At 39.9% G+C, this 13,274-nt stretch overlaps 2 protein-coding genes across 4 annotated transcripts; one reads left to right on the forward strand and one right to left on the reverse strand.

Annotated features, from left to right (window-relative positions):
- Positions 1 to 119: 119 nt before the first annotated feature.
- Positions 120 to 6,367, reverse strand: LOC120036526 (lysine-specific demethylase 8-like). 3 transcript variants are annotated; one of them, XM_038982972.1, is made up of 8 exons: positions 6,165 to 6,367; positions 5,231 to 5,692; positions 4,860 to 5,032; positions 4,626 to 4,758; positions 4,481 to 4,528; positions 3,432 to 3,581; positions 3,212 to 3,304; positions 120 to 3,052 (listed from the first exon to the last, which is right to left on the reverse strand). In XM_038982972.1, the coding sequence occupies exons 2-8, from the start codon at positions 5,681 to 5,683 to the stop codon at positions 2,888 to 2,890; spliced, it is 1,215 nt and encodes a 404-aa protein (XP_038838900.1). In that variant the 5' UTR covers positions 5,684 to 5,692; positions 6,165 to 6,367; the 3' UTR covers positions 120 to 2,887. The 3 variants fall into 3 exon arrangements, with proteins under 3 accessions (XP_038838900.1, XP_038838901.1, XP_038838903.1); XM_038982973.1 differs by lacking the exon at positions 6,165 to 6,367 and adding an exon at positions 5,799 to 6,120; XM_038982975.1 differs by lacking the exon at positions 4,481 to 4,528.
- Positions 1,795 to 2,256, forward strand: LOC120036560 (non-structural maintenance of chromosomes element 1 homolog). The gene is made up of 2 exons (XM_038982976.1): positions 1,795 to 1,930; positions 2,126 to 2,256. Exons 1-2 carry the CDS (start codon positions 1,810 to 1,812, stop codon positions 2,239 to 2,241), a joined length of 237 nt encoding a protein of 78 aa, XP_038838904.1. The 5' UTR covers positions 1,795 to 1,809; the 3' UTR covers positions 2,242 to 2,256.
- Positions 6,368 to 13,274: the final 6,907 nt, after the last annotated feature.

The following is a 13,274-nucleotide window of genomic DNA, read 5'->3' on the forward strand; positions in this document are numbered from 1 at the left end:
TCTTGGCAAAGGAGGAATGCTCACTAACAGGGATGTAAACAAGTTTCGGCACAACATTTGAGAGAAATAAGCTTTGTCCGTATGGAACATTTCTGGGATCTTTTATTTCAGCTCATGAAACATGGGACCAACACTTTGCATGTTGCGTTTATATTTTTGTTCAGTGTAGCTAACCACTTTCATCTGTGAGCTAATGTCAGCCTATAATGCAAAGAGGCAAATTGGCTTGTGTGTGCCCAAGCACTAGCAATTATTGGTCAACCACATTGTGTGGGGTCCAATGGAATCTCACACCCTCAAATGCTGCTTATTCAAAATCGTTGTTGAATGTTTTTTCTAGGGCTTTCCTTGCACCATGGCTCGACCACTGGGAGAAAGCTATAAAAGGTTCCTGCAAACCATGATGGTCAATGGGATCATTGATGGTGCCAAGGCAAGGGCTCTCCACCGGCATTGATGTGAGACACACGGTGGTAAGAACAGCATAGCTGCATACTATTTTGCCCCCGGTCCTCTACTGTTTATTTTTTGTATGGTAAACCCTTAAACTCAAAAGTCCAGTTTTCTAGACACAATAGAGATTCTCTATTGAAAGTGCCTTTAGGTCCAGGAATAGGCTTAATCTAGGTCTGAGAAACTGTCCAAAAATGTTTTTGTTGAGGGCCACTCGCATGTACCCCTTTTTATACAGCACACTATGCTCATGATAAACTCGATGAATTCATCAAGGTTATCAATGCCCAGCTGCAGCCCATGTTCATGCAGATCAGAAAAGGGATGTCTGAGGAGGATGGTCTTCAGTATCATGCTTTGGTCAGTGACACTAATCAAATTCATTCACAAAGCTCTTTTACTACTACTACTGTCATCATGAACTGCTCTTATTTTTCCTGCTGACATCTTCTCCTGTTCAGGTGAACATGGCTGAAACTGATGTGACCAGGATGTCAACTGATTATGCAGACAATGAGTTGGAATTATTCCGAAAAACAGTGAGTATGCTGTTTTTAGTAAATGACTGACAATAAGACTTAAGAATTAAATAACATTTGAATATGTCTGTAATAACCGGCATGTCCTTATTTTTTAGATGGACCTGATTGGACTCTGACAATGGAACCGCCTCTTCCACGGACATTCTTAACTGTGCCGACAGCCTCCAGACAAAAAAGCTAAAGAAAAGAGAAACGGAACATGTACTGAACAGGCTTGTTCAGGATAAGTGGCTGAAAGAGGTGCTGTCTCTGAAGACACATTCTATGCATGCAATTGCTTCTGGAGCCACTTATTGACTTGCAATCTGTGTTCGTCTTTTCTTCAGAAAAATGGTGACTACTTTCTCTCCACTCGATGTATAATGGAGCTGGAGCCATATATTCGGATGTTGTATCAAGACCAGGTCAAGGTCTGCCATTGTCACAATGTGGCCTTGCAGGTAAAGTGATACAACTTCAATTTAAATTACAGTAAATAAGCTGCATCTAATGTATCTCCTGCTAGCTAAATTGGACCCCATGTCAAATCCAAATTGGTGTAACATCTGCTTTTTGTCAGATTCCCAAACTCACTTTTCTCAGTCCTCTTCTCTCTGTTCAAACTTGCTAGAAGGTAGACATGAATGTTTAATGTTGCATGTCTAATGTTTTGTTGGATATGCTTCTCATGAATGGTGTAGTTGCTACTCAAAATATGTTGACTGAATTTAAAATGGGATTGACACCACTGATATAGCCTGGCTTTCTAGGCAATGCATTTGGTTTCATGCTTCATTTTTTGTAATAATCTGGTCTTTTTACCTCTCAGTGCCAGATGTGTAAAAATCCTACATGTGGCATCAAAATCCACACCCCTTGTGTCGCCAGATACTTCAAAGGAAGGACTGATCCACGATGCCCTGCCTGTGAGGACTTCTGGCCACATGAGATCCCAGGTAATAATGTTGCGCTGATCAAAGAATTGCAACACAAGTGGTACCATGATAGTCTATACAATCTATCATAGTTTGTATAAAGGTCTGTGTATACATATCACTTTCATCTGTTTTCGACTCAGACGAAGAAAAAACATATTTACCTATCTTATCTAGTCATTCATATCATTTAATTTTCCCTTCTCTTCCCTATAGATGTGTATAGACCTCCGTCCTCTCAGAGCAAGACTCAGTCAGCAGCCAAAGAGAACACGGCCCCCACCCCCACTCCTCGGTCTACAGCTCAGACCCGGAGGACCAGGAGGTCATAACTTCACGGATGCATGCAGGAATAATTTGGGAACAATTAAATATGCTAATTTGAAAAAGCATACCCTATCAAACTAAATGGGTAACAACTCCATATTTTATATGCAGTAGGAAAAAAGCATACACTAACTGCTCCTTCATTTAATTTAGTAATGAGTGGAAGCAAGCGCCAATCATGCAGGTAGCTTGGCATTCAATGTGTGCCATAATCACATTCAAGTGTTGATAGATTGAACACAACTGGCTTTCCTTTGTCATGGATATGAGGTGGGATACTTTTAATTATGTGATAGGCTATTTTCCTCTACTAAAGTTAATTGAGTTGAGCAAATTTCCCATAATTCTTCAATATGAATCGCCGTTGTAAGTTGTGAACTATGTAAATTGAGACTTGTTTCCAACCTTAATCCTTTTTAAATTACCATTGACACTTAACCATGAATTTGTTTATAGAATCAGGTGTTTTTAAAAACATTTGGTGGGCGAGGCTTAGAGGGCTGAAGCAATGAAAGGACAGACATGTTATTGATTAAGAAAATAACATTCAGACCTAAGTCACAACATACGTGAGCACAGGACTTGCATTTTACAAGACCACTGCAATAACCAAAATTCTGACTAAAAACAACCTGAATCCTTCATCATGGGTCATGACCACCAGAAGCTAACAGAAAAGCTGAGCTCCAAAGAACGCACGTAATGCCAGTGCTTGACTGGGATGAACAAGACCTCCCCAGGCTGCAACACACACTCTAGGTAGGGAGCCTTCACAAACTCTGGGAATCGCTCCACGTCTGGACTCTCCACCTCCACCTGCATTAAAGAAAGCTTTGTGTTTAAATGGCAAACACTTTACTAATTTCTCCCATTCAAAGTATGCAGCACTAACAGTTTAGGTAGATCACTTAAATGCTAGATTGTTTTTAAGATCATAGACCTGGTGCATGAAGAGATTTAAAATTGAATTTTAACCTGACTAGTGTTGTGTAGGAGCTGCAATTGGTGAGGGTAGAGTTTCTCGGTGTCCTCAGGGGAATACAGACGAATGTACTTTCTCCCAACCACCTGTTACACAATAGGGAAACCATGCAGTCACCAAATTATGATTGCCAAAATACAGTATCACACATATCTCTGGCAGGGTCCAAATTGCTGTGAGTCTGATCCTACTCGCTGGATGTGTTGGACTCACCTGAGCCAGGAAGTTCTGTTGAGGGTCTTGATGAAGGGGGGACACTGTACCTCCTGGCCCAAACCAAGCATTGATCGTGATGTCATCTTCCTCTCCCTCACCAAGACAACAGTAGTCAGGGATACGGATGTCGTCTTTCAGCTCGGGGACCTTGGAGAAGAGTACATTGAACAAAATACTGTTTTTGTAACTGAAAAACTTGTATGCTTTAAATGTAATTTGTACAATACCAAAATGGAGGCAAGGATTATAGAAGCCTGTATCCTACATTTCCAGTAAAATATACATTTATGTTGTATTTTAGTCTTATAGTGAACAAAAATAACCGCAACATGCAACAATTTCAATGATTTTACTAAGTTACAGATCATATAAGGAAATCAGTCAATTGAAAAATTCATTAGGCCCTAATCTATGGATTTCACGACTGGCAGGGGCGCAGCCATGGGTGGGCCTGGGAGGGCATAGGCCCACCCACTGGGGAGCAAGGCCCAGCTAACCAGAATGAGTTTTTCCCACTAAAGGGCTTCATTACAGACATAAATACTCCTCAGTTTCATCAGCTGTCCTGGTGGCCGGTATCACAACTTCTAAAACAAAGTTGGAGGCGGCTAATGGTACAGAAATTAACATTCAATTCTCTGGCAACAGCTCTGGTGGACATACCTGCATTCAGCATGCCAATTGCATGTTCCCTCAGAGACATCTGTGGCATTGTGTTGTGTGACAAAACTGCACATTTTAGAGTGACCCTTTGCCCCCAGCACAAGGTGCACCTGTGTAATGATCATGCTGTTTAATCAGCTTCTTGATAGATGGATTATCTTGGCAAAGTAGAAATGCTCACTAAGAGGGATGTAAACAAATTGCTGCACAACATTTGAGAGAAATATGTTATTTGTGCATGTGAAACATTTATGGGATCATTTATTTCAGCTCATGAAACCATCGCTTTACATGTTGTGTTTATATTTTTGTTCAGTATATATCAACACTAACATCCTCACCCAGATTTGTTATGTAAAAAACAGGACAGGGCAATGACCAACCTGATCAAATAGCTGGTGCTGAGCAAGATATCCCAAACTTGATGCGTCCTAATGTGAGTAAGAGAGAGCGGGAATAGGCATTGAGTGAAAAGCATCTATCCTTGGCTTATTCTTGGGGTAATATTTTTCATGAGGAAGTACTTACTTTCACAATAATATAGCGATCGATGAATTCATTGACTGTAAGGAGTGTCTGTGACCATTCCTCATCGGTATATCTTGATCCCACTTCAACAGGTACAGTCCGACAACCAGCAACAGTTTGCAGGTATTCTATGCTTTGCAAAGGGAGAAAACAAAATCAACACAGGTGTCTAGGGGACTATGAGAAGGTAAGGGCAAGGGACTAGAGAAGGACACAAAATATAGAAAAAGGTACCTCCAAGGGTGGTTTTTGAAGGCTGGCCAGTGATCTATGATACCCTCTAATATGACTGGCTTTTGGGGATCCAAGAAATCTTTCTTGAAGCTCTCCAATGATGGACAGTGTATCCTTGGTACTGCCAGAGTCTGCTTGACCACAGGCACTGACACACAGTCAACCTTCATTTTCTGTTGAGATTAAAAGAGAATTTAACATAGCATAAACTAACACACAGTTTGACTTGAAGAACAAGCAATATGCAAAGCAAAATAAAATAGCCTTTAAGAAAATTATGAGAAAGAACAAAAGGGATATTACACAGGCTCACATTGATTGGTTAGAAAGCAACAGGCCACAACATACACAGTATAAGATATGAAATCCACCTTGGCACTAACTACTTCACTAGGATTCTCCTCATTGGAGTGCCTCTTCCCGATTTCATTTTGTAGGATCCTTACAAAGGTTTGTAAAATATTGTCCATGATGGCTGCCCCCATGAGCAGGCCCAAGTCACATGTCCGTATGGCCTCCTGCACTGTAGCTGGTGAGGCATCATCACTGCATAGGGCAGCTACTTTGAACAGGCAGCCATATGAATACAAACACCTCCACTCCTTGTCCACATCACGCCACGTTCCTGTGTTGAGCTTCTCCCAGGAAAAGTCCAAGATGATCTGAGCGTTTTGCCTCCATCGACCGCTCCCGGTGTACAGCTGCTGCCTGCAACGTTTCAGCACATCCACCACACTGGGCTCAACTTTTTCACTGAAGTCAAGTGGAAATTCTGCCTCCGTCACAGGCAAAGCAGCAGAGATAGCTGACCACAGTTCTGCCATAGACTAGTGCTGTGGAATAGAGAGAATTGTTAGACCCAATCAAAAGGTACAGTGCACAATCAATCTGGTCTGAAAACCACTAATGTTATAACTTAGCTAGCTGGGGGCTGCCTACCTGCAAAACCTTTGCTACCTGTTAACTCTAATGAATACACAATACTTCTATTAATACCATAATTTTCCATATCCTTCCTCACGTGTGACATGTCACTGAATTAAATTTGAAGAGACAGAGACTTTCAGGGAGCGAGACCCCTGAACCTCGAGTCCGGTAAGAGCAAGAAAAAAAGACCCCTATCCCCAAATATTGTTAGAGTGGATCAGATATCTAATGAAATACTGTATGGCTCTTCCACAAGCAAACGTATCATCACTGGGCACATGTTATCTTTAATACCCCGACAATGAGATTATAACATTTGGACAAATAAATAGTAAACGCTCTAATAATTTAGATAATTCACAAAACACTTTTAGCTACCGTTATTGACATATGTAGACGCTGGTGTTGCAATAAAATAGCTCCGTATAGAAAACGAATACATTATTTATGGTCCTTGTCGACGTGATGATAGGGTTCGATCATGCAAACAGTAATATCACATTATTTTGCACACTAAGCACATTTTTCGTAAAAAACAACAACGTTATTAAAGCGAAATACATCTATCCTGCTAGCTCCCCTTGCTCCAGTCTGAAGAGTGGACAGTTTGATCGAGCCTCCAGCTGTGCTAACGTCTAGCTCCAGTAGCGGCTAGTGACATAGAGCCCTGCAGCCGACAAATGGCGCTATTATTCTTTATGTATTTTGTAATTTGCTATTGGCTAACCTAATTTAGCAGGTTTAGAAAATATCTAAAAAGACGCCTGAGCGGGGTGTCCCCACATTCGTTTTTCTATACTGTAATTTACCCCAGATTCTCCCATCACCGATAGAACACTGGTTAGTTATAATTATAAACTAGGTGGTTCGAGCCCTGAATACTGATTGGCTGACAACTGTGGTATATCAGATCGAATACCACGGGTATAACAAAACATTTATTTTTACTGCTCTAATTACGTTGGTAACCAGTTTATAATACCAATAAGGCACCTCTGGGTTTTGTGGTATTTGGTCAATATACCACGGCTAAGATCGTGCTTAAGAACAGCCCTTAGTCTTGGTATATTGGCCATATACAACCTCGTGCCTTATTGCTTAAATATATTTGACTGTATCCCTGGTGGTGATGCACGTACGGGTTGAATATAAAGAAAAAAAATGCATTTAAAAAATCCATAAATGTATCATTCTTGTGCAATTCATGTCTAGGGCCTTCATTTTTTTCTCCTTTATTTTTATCTGGCATTAGTGCTTAAACTCAAGCTTTAGGGATTAACTGTAGGCAATCGCCAAATACACAGCAATTGCCAAATGCTTTTGGGAACCTGGGCACAAATAGTTAACGTCCATCCAATGAGGCAAAAAGGACAATGTCGGAGTTTAATTCAATAAGAGAGAAGCTACAAAATGGAGAGTTGAAAATAAAGAGACGGACGTGTCAGAACAATGTTATGTGGGATGATTGTGAGGCACTATACAAATTCAACAGTCACAAGCAACCTTGTCTCAGATTATTTCGTATCATTCTGTACGTAAATCTGACATACTCCAAATACTATGACATGTTACGTTTCGTATTGTATGTATTCATTTGTGGATGTCTATCATCCATTTCGTATGATATGTAATCCTCTTAAGAATTACAATTCGTATTATATGTTACAAATTTGCAAAGTAGCTAAAAAGTAGTAATTAGTTGCAAAGTTGCTAAAATGCTAAAGTTGTCAGTGATGACATTCGAGCTCGCAACCTTTGAGTTTCTAGATGTTCGCATTAGGGGAAGGGTTAGCTAACATGCTAAGTAGTTAAAAAGAGGTAAGTAGTTGCAAAGTTGCTAATTAGCTAAAGTTGTCTGTGATGAGATTGGAACTTGAAACCATTGGGTTGCTAGATGTTCGCGTTGATGAGATTCGAACTCAATGCCTTTGGGTTGCTAGACGTCGTATTATATGCCCCCTTTTTCATTCTATCGGTGTGGGCTAGGCTATAACATAGTATCTGATGAGCAAGGGTTTATTTAGTCTTCTAGGGCAACAAGTAATGAAGAGAAACTGCATTTAATTAGAGACAAGTTTATTAACAAATAGCCTACCAAAATGCCGTGGTCTGCTGTTGTGAGGCCAACTGGACGTAATTCCAAATTTTCTAAAACAACGTATCTAATATGATGTTGGAGGCGTTTTATGGTGGAGAAATTAACATTAAATTCTCTGGCAACAGCTCCGGTGGACATTCCCGCAGTCAGCATGGCAATTGCATGCTCCCTCAAAACTCAAAACTTCATTTTAGAATAGCATTTTACTGTCCCCAGCACAAAGTGCACCTGTGTAATGATCATACCGTTTAATCAGCTTCTTGATATGCCACACCTGTCAGGTGGATGGATTATCTTGGCAAAGGAGAATTGCTCACTAATAGGGATGTAAACACATTGTGCACAAAAGTGTTTTGTAAGTATGGACAATTTCGTATCTTTTATTTCAGCTCATGAAACATGCCACCATTACTTCACATGTTGCATTTATATGTTTGTTCAGTATAAATTACTTAATATAAAACAGTACCAGTCAAAAGTTTGGACACATTCAAGGGATTCTCATTCAAGGGGTTTTCTTTATTTTTTATTTTTTTTACTATTTTCGACATTGAAGAATAATAGTGAAGACATCAAAACTATGAAACAACACATGTCTAGTAACCGAAAAAGTGTTAAACAAATCAAAATATATATTTTATTTGAGATTCTTCAAGCAGCCACCATTTGCCTTGATGACAGCTTTGCACACTCTTGGCATTCTCTCAACCAGCTACATGAGGTAGTCATCTGGAATGCTTTTCAATTAACAGGTTTGCCTTGTTAAACATTCATTTGTGGAATTTCTTTCCTTCTTAATGCGTTTGAGCCAATCAGTTGTGTTGTGACAAGGTTTTTTGGTTACTACATGATTCCATATGTGTTATTTCATAGTTTTGATGTCTTCTCTATTATTCCACAATGTAGAAAATAGTAAAAATAAAGAAAAACCCTTGAATGAGTAGGTGTGTCCAAAATGTTGACTGGAACTGTGTATATATTTATCCCCAGTGGTGGAAAAAGAAGTCAAATGTCATACTTGAGTAAAAGTAAAGATACCTTAATAGAAAATGACTCAAGTAAAAGTGAAAGTCATCCAGTAAAATACTAGAGGAAAAGTCTAAAAGTGTTTGGTTTTAAATATACTCTATTATCAAAAGTACATGGAATTGCAAAAATATACTTAAGTATCAAAAGTAAAAGTATGAATAATTTCAAATTCCTTATATTATGCAAACCAGATGGCACAATTTGTGAATATTTTTTTATTTACGGATAGCCAGGGGCACACTCCAACACTCAGACATTAATTTACAAATGAAGCATTAGTGTTTAGGTAGTCCGCCAGATCAGAGGCAGTAGGGATGACCAGGGATGTTCTCTTGAAAAGTGCGGGAATTGGACCATTTTCCTGTCAAAATGTAATGACTACTTTTGGGTGTAAGGGGAAATGTATGGAGTAAAAAGTACATTATTTTCATTGGGAATATAGTGAAGTAAAAATAATGAATTGCAAAGTAAAGTACAGATACTGCAAAAAACTAAGTAAGTAGTACTTTAAAGTACCTTACACCACTGTTTACCCCACACACCCCCTTGTCAAAAAATCGTTCTAAAATCTCTGACTGTAAGCTACAGAGCATTTTTATATTTGCGGGTTTGGGTCGGGTGCGGGCTTCAGACTTTCACTTTATCACATATAGTCAGGCAGTTGCAGGTGGGTTATTAGCAATTGCGGGTGAACAAACAGCTGACCTGTACATCACTAATCGCTTAAACGCGGAAACATTAGATTTTTACGCCCAGCGGAGAGTGGCCATAGGTAAATGCCAAAAGACGCAAGGAATAATAGCACCTTCTGGCAGCAGCAGGACTAGTGACATGTCAGAAGGCATCTTGATTCTTTATCTTGTCACCCCAACCAACAGCATCAGCATCTCTGAGTATTTAATGAGTATTAAAACTCTGAATATTTAGGCAATTTCACTGATGACTATATGATGTACAGTTGAAGTCGGAAGTTTACACACACTCTTAGGTTGGAGTCATTAAAACTCGTTTTTCAACTGCTCCACAAATTTCTTGTTAACAAATTATAGTTTCGGCAAGTCGGTTAGGAGGTGTACCTGTGGATGTATTTCAAGGCCTCCCTCAGCGCCTCTTTGCTTGATATCATGGGAAAATCAAAAGAAATCAGCCAAGACCTCAGAATAGAAATTGTAGACCTCCACAGGTTTGGGTCATCCTTGGGAGCATTTTCGAAACGCCTGAAGGTACCATGTTCATCTGTACAAACAATAGTGCGCAAGTATAAACACCATAGGACCACGCAGCCGTCATACCTCTCAGGAAGGAGACGTGTTCTGTCTCCTAGAGATGAACGTACTTTGGTGCCGAAAAGTGCAAATCAATCCCAGAACAACAGCAAAGGACCTTGTGAAGAGGGTGGAGGAAACGGGCACAAAAGTATCTATATCCACAGTAAAACAAGTCCTTTATCGACATAACCTGAAAGGTCACTCAGCAAGGAAGAAGCCACTGCACCAAAACCGCCATAAAAAAGCCAGACTACTGTTTGCAAATGCAGATGGCGACAAAGATCGTACTTTTTGGAGAAATGTCCTCTGGTCTGATGAAACGAAAATAGACCTGTTTGGCCATAATGACCATCATTTTGTTTGGAGGAAAAAGGGGGAGGTTTGCAAGCAAAGAACACCATCCCAACCGTGAAGCACGGGGGTGGCAGCATCACGTTGTGGGGGTGCTTTGCTACAGGAGGGACTGGTGCAAAATAGATGGCATCATGAGGTTGGGAAATTATGTGGATATATTGAAGCAACATCTCAAGACATCATCAGGAAGTTAAAGCTTGGTTTCAAATGGGTCTTCCACATGGACAATGACCCCAAGCATACTTCCAAAGTTGTGGCAAAATGGCTTAAGGACAACAAAGTCAAGGAATTGGAGTGGCCATCACAAAGCCCTGACCTCAATCCCATAGGAAATTTGTGGGCAGAACTGAAAAAGCGTGTGCGAGCAAGGAGGCCTACAAACCTGACTCGGTTACACCAGCTGTGTCAGGAGGAATGGGCCAAAAACTTATTGTGGGAAGCTTGTGGAAGGCTACCCGAAACGTTTGACCCAAGGCAATGCTACCAAATACTAATTGAATGTATGTAAACTTCTGACCCACTGGGAATGTGATCAAATAAATAAAAGCTGAAATAAATAATTCTCTCTACTATTATTCTGACATTTCACATTCTTAAGATAAAGTGGTGATTCTAACTGACCTAAGACAGGGAATTTTTACTAGGATTAAATGTCAGGAATTGTGAAAAACTGAGTTTAAACGTATTTGGCTAAGGTGTATGTAAACTTCTGACTTCAACTGTAGGTTGAAATCATATTATTATTCTGAAGCAAAAGATACCTGACAATGACCTGTGGAGAAGGAAATCAAGGACTGTAGCATGTCATGGAAAACCATCCCCCCAAAAGGCAGATAGGCTCTTGTGAAAGCCTTATATTCTACATAGGAACGAAAAGGATTACGTTTTTCAAAAGTAAGTAGGGTCGTTCAACAAAAAGAGTGCCTTTTGTGTCCCTTGATATTTTAAGTAGAAATCGTGCACCAATATATAATTTTAAAAGCATGTTATATTACATTTTTTATATGAATAAAGGCTTGCTAAAGTGCCAAAATGCAGCATTCTGACACATCCCTCCTTCAGCGAATTACTTCTAGGAAGGTTTTAACGCACTTAATCACAAACTTTCTCCAAATTTCACCATCATTGTAAAGCCCTGGTTATTTGGTTGCTTTTTTGGCAGTCATTTCTGAAGACGAGGAGCATCCGTGCATGGGATTTCATTTGGGATTTTAAATTGAAATAGTTTAACATTATTTTACATGCCATTTAGTTCAATGCTATAGTAATATAATTGTATATTAATCATCCTTAATTTCAAGTGTCATAGTTTGCAAATAAAAGCATGGATGACAGTGAAAAATTGAAGGTTTTCCCTTTACAAAAACTGAACTTCATGAAAGAAATGTCCTGTTGGTGACATCTTGTCACAGTACACCCACACTGTGTAAACCCAGCCAACCCATGGCTCTCTTACCCAGTCACATCTGCTCACGACCTCCCAGAGCTCTAGCCTCACAAGATCCATCTATCAATGTCGCATTGATTTTATTTGGACTGTTGCAGCCAGGCTTGATTTGGCTGGATAACCTGCACAAACGGTAGCATGCTCAGTGGACTGAAGCAAATTGAAAATAGTTTAACACTGTAAACACTTTTGTTAGATAATTGAATATACATTGTCTGGTTTTACCAGACTGTTTAGGAAATGAATAGCCCAACATTGCATGGGTGACTGATTTAGGGGAAACGCCAGTCATGGCATTAACCAAGTTCACAGGAGGCTGCTGAAGGGAAGACTGCACATAATAATGGCTGGAATGGAGCTAATGAAATGGCATCAAACACATGGAAACCATGTATTTCAAATCAAATTTTATTTGTCACATACACATGGTTAGCAGATGTTAATGCGAGTGTAGCGAAATGCTTGTGCTTCTAGTTCCGACAATGCAGTAATAACCAACGAGTAATCTAACCTAACAATTCCACAACTACTACCTTATACACACAAGTGTAAAGGGATAAAGAATATGTACATAAAGATATATGAATAAGTGATGGTACAGAACGGCATAGGCAAGATGCAGTAGATGGTATAGAGTACAGTATATACATATGAGATGAGTAATGTAGGGTATATAAACATAAAGTGGCATAGTTTAAAGTGGCTAGTGATACATGTATTACATAAAGATGGCAAGATGCAGTAGATGATATAGAGTACAGTATATACATATACATATGAGATGAGTAATGTAGGGTATGTAAACATTATATTAAGTGGCATTGTTTAAAGTGGCTAGTGATACATTTTTACATAAATTTCCATCAATTCCCATTATTAAAGTGGCTGGAGTTGAGTCAGTATGTTGGCAGCGGCCACTAAATGTTAGTGGTGGCTGTTTAACAGTCTGATGGCTTTGAGATAGAAGCTGTTTTTCAGTCTCTCGGTCCCTGCTTTGATGCACCTGTACTGACCTCGCTTTCTGGATGATGGCGGGTGAACAGGCAGTGGCTCGGGTGGTTGTTGTCCTTGATGATCTTTATGGCCTTCCTGTGACATCGGGTGGTGTAGGTGTCCTGGAGGGCAGGTAGTTTGTCCCCGGTGATGCGTTGTGCAGACCTCACTACCCTCTGGAGAGCCTTATGGTTGTGGGTGGAGCAGTTGCCGTACCAGGCGGTGATACAGCCCGAGAGGATGCTCTCGATTGTGCATCTGTAGAAGTTTGTGAGTGCTTTTGGTGACAAGCCGAATTT

The sequence above is a fragment of the Salvelinus namaycush genome, chromosome 3 (assembly GCF_016432855.1).
Source record: "Salvelinus namaycush isolate Seneca chromosome 3, SaNama_1.0, whole genome shotgun sequence".
NCBI lineage: Eukaryota > Metazoa > Chordata > Actinopteri > Salmoniformes > Salmonidae > Salvelinus > Salvelinus namaycush.

Bases quoted from the DNA above. Each gene is read 5' to 3' on its own strand.
- LOC120036526 (XM_038982972.1), bottom strand. From the start codon at position 5,683: ATGGCAGAACTGTGGTCAGCTATCTCTGCTGCTTTGCCTGTGACGGAG. The intron at 3,305-3,431 runs GTGAGTCCAACA...ATTGTGTAACAG, and splicing joins AACAGAACTTCCTGGCTCAG to GTGGTTGGGAGAAAGTACAT. The intron at 3,053-3,211 runs GTTAAAATTCAA...TCTTTAATGCAG, and splicing joins TCCTACACAACACTAGTCAG to GTGGAGGTGGAGAGTCCAGA.
- LOC120036560 (XM_038982976.1), top strand. From the start codon at position 1,810: ATGTGTAAAAATCCTACATGTGGCATCAAAATCCACACCCCTTGTGTC. The intron at 1,931-2,125 runs GTAATAATGTTG...TCTTCCCTATAG, and splicing joins CTGGCCACATGAGATCCCAG to ATGTGTATAGACCTCCGTCC.